The 1,761-nt window shown below is 38.6% G+C and overlaps 1 protein-coding gene across 1 annotated transcript in view; it reads left to right on the top strand.

The window, feature by feature from the left end:
- Positions 1 to 1,761, top strand: part of MAOB (monoamine oxidase B) — a 97,731-nt gene that overhangs the window by 39,119 nt on the left and 56,851 nt on the right. The window contains exons 2-3 of the mRNA XM_004689962.2: positions 448 to 542; positions 1,563 to 1,700. Coding sequence (XP_004690019.2) covers positions 448 to 542; positions 1,563 to 1,700 — 233 coding nt within the window. The remainder of the gene's footprint in view (positions 1 to 447; positions 543 to 1,562; positions 1,701 to 1,761) is intronic.

Genomic DNA, 1,761 nt, shown 5'->3' with positions numbered 1-1,761 from the left:
AGACAGAGTGGGGAGCAGAACAGCAGATCGACTAAGTACACTGCTGAGGGGAGCAGCGGGCAAGTCAGGAGAGGTCTGCCGTGCCATGCGGGTCACCTCTGGGGTGGAGATCGAACTCCTGCTGAAGTTTAGCTTCTTAGTGCTGTGTTTTAACCCTCTGTGCCACCAGAGAGAGCCCAGATAGACATTTTTATATAGTAGCCACAGATGTTTTTAAGATTTGAGATATTTACCAAAAATGAAGACCTTTTTGTTCGTTCTAAAAAGAGCGATTGATTTCCCAGACTTGGAACTTGGGCCTGCATTACACAGCACTGGCCCCCTGTAAGCCTAATGGAACAACAGTGAGCCATGTGTGAGCTTTTCTCCCTAAGTATTAGCACAAGGACCTTCTCTGAGGTCCCTGGAGAATGTCTGATTCTGATTTCTCACTGTGTTCTCTCCCAGGTATGGCAGCAGCCAAACTTCTGCATGAGACTGGTCTGAGTGTGGTTGTTCTGGAAGCCCGCAACCGAGTGGGTGGCAGGACTTACACTGTTAGGGTAAGACATTAAAAATGGGGGTGGAGGGAGGAAAGCGGGGATGAAATTGAATTTTTTTTTTTCCTGAAAGTCTTGAATTTCATTTCAACCTTTTCAAGAGAGGAAAATTTACTCTGCAACATTCTCCATAACCTATTTCTCAATTTGCTTCCTACTACTCAACTCTTTCTTCTCACTTATCTCTTTTCAGCTTAGCAGCTGCCCTTTAATATATTGCACCAATAAATAGGTGTTTGGATTGCACCTATTTAAAATGAATAAAACAAAATCACTGCCCTTGTAGAAGTGACATTCTTTTTTGAGGGGTAGAGGGTAAGTGGATGAGCTGGACAATAAAAAAGAAAAAGAAAAAACAAAAGAAAAGAAGGAGCCCTCTGGCATACCTGAGTACTAAGTACCCAGTTATGCATAAACATATTCAGAGATAGAGAGCTTTCCTACTCACTTTTTGTTCAAAAGTTTGTCCATAGTAATTGCAATTGAAGTTGATTGGAAACCTTCTAGAAAATTTGCTACTGAACATACAAGCGATCTCAAAGGTTCAGATTATAAACAAATTTCCCTAATGCTAATTTTCAATTGTCTGGATTAGCAAACCACATAAAGTAAGTGATATTTACTTTCTTGCTTCCCTTTTAGTATCAGGGTGCATCAGAGTTAACCTGGATTATTAAGACAAATTTATCAGTGGTTCATAGCTTGCAAATTTAAGGCACTAAAAAACAGTGTTGTGGTATATTGTGAATGATGAGGTTTAGAAGTCTCTTGCTTATTCCGTGTTAAATTAATTTTACTTTAAATTAGGGGATGATTTATTAGTTGCTAAGTCACCTGAATGAAAAAGATTTGAGAACAGAATCCAGTTTTCCATGTTAAACCTCCAGGTACTTCTATACCCTGTGAAATGCCAATTTGCTTATTTCAGTACTATCCTTTTTTTTTGTTTTGTTTTGTTTTTTTTTTACATAAGAATAACATTTTCACAAATACTTTTCTTAATTTTTTTCCATGGGAAAACAGAACCAAAAGGTGAAGTATGTTGACCTTGGAGGATCTTACGTCGGACCAACCCAGAATCGTATTTTAAGATTGGCCAAGGATCTAGGATTGGAGACCTACAAAGTGAATGAAGTAGAACGCGTGATCCATCATGTCAAGGTAAGCCTTGGTCAGGCTTTCAAGGATTTGGAGGGAATTTTTTATTTTTTATTTTTTTTTT

The sequence above is a fragment of the Condylura cristata genome, unplaced genomic scaffold (assembly GCF_000260355.1).
Source record: "Condylura cristata isolate star-nosed mole 26May11 unplaced genomic scaffold, ConCri1.0 scaffold00027, whole genome shotgun sequence".
NCBI classification, from domain to species: Eukaryota; Metazoa; Chordata; class Mammalia; order Eulipotyphla; family Talpidae; genus Condylura; species Condylura cristata.
This window is presented reverse-complemented; position numbering and strand designations above follow the sequence as displayed.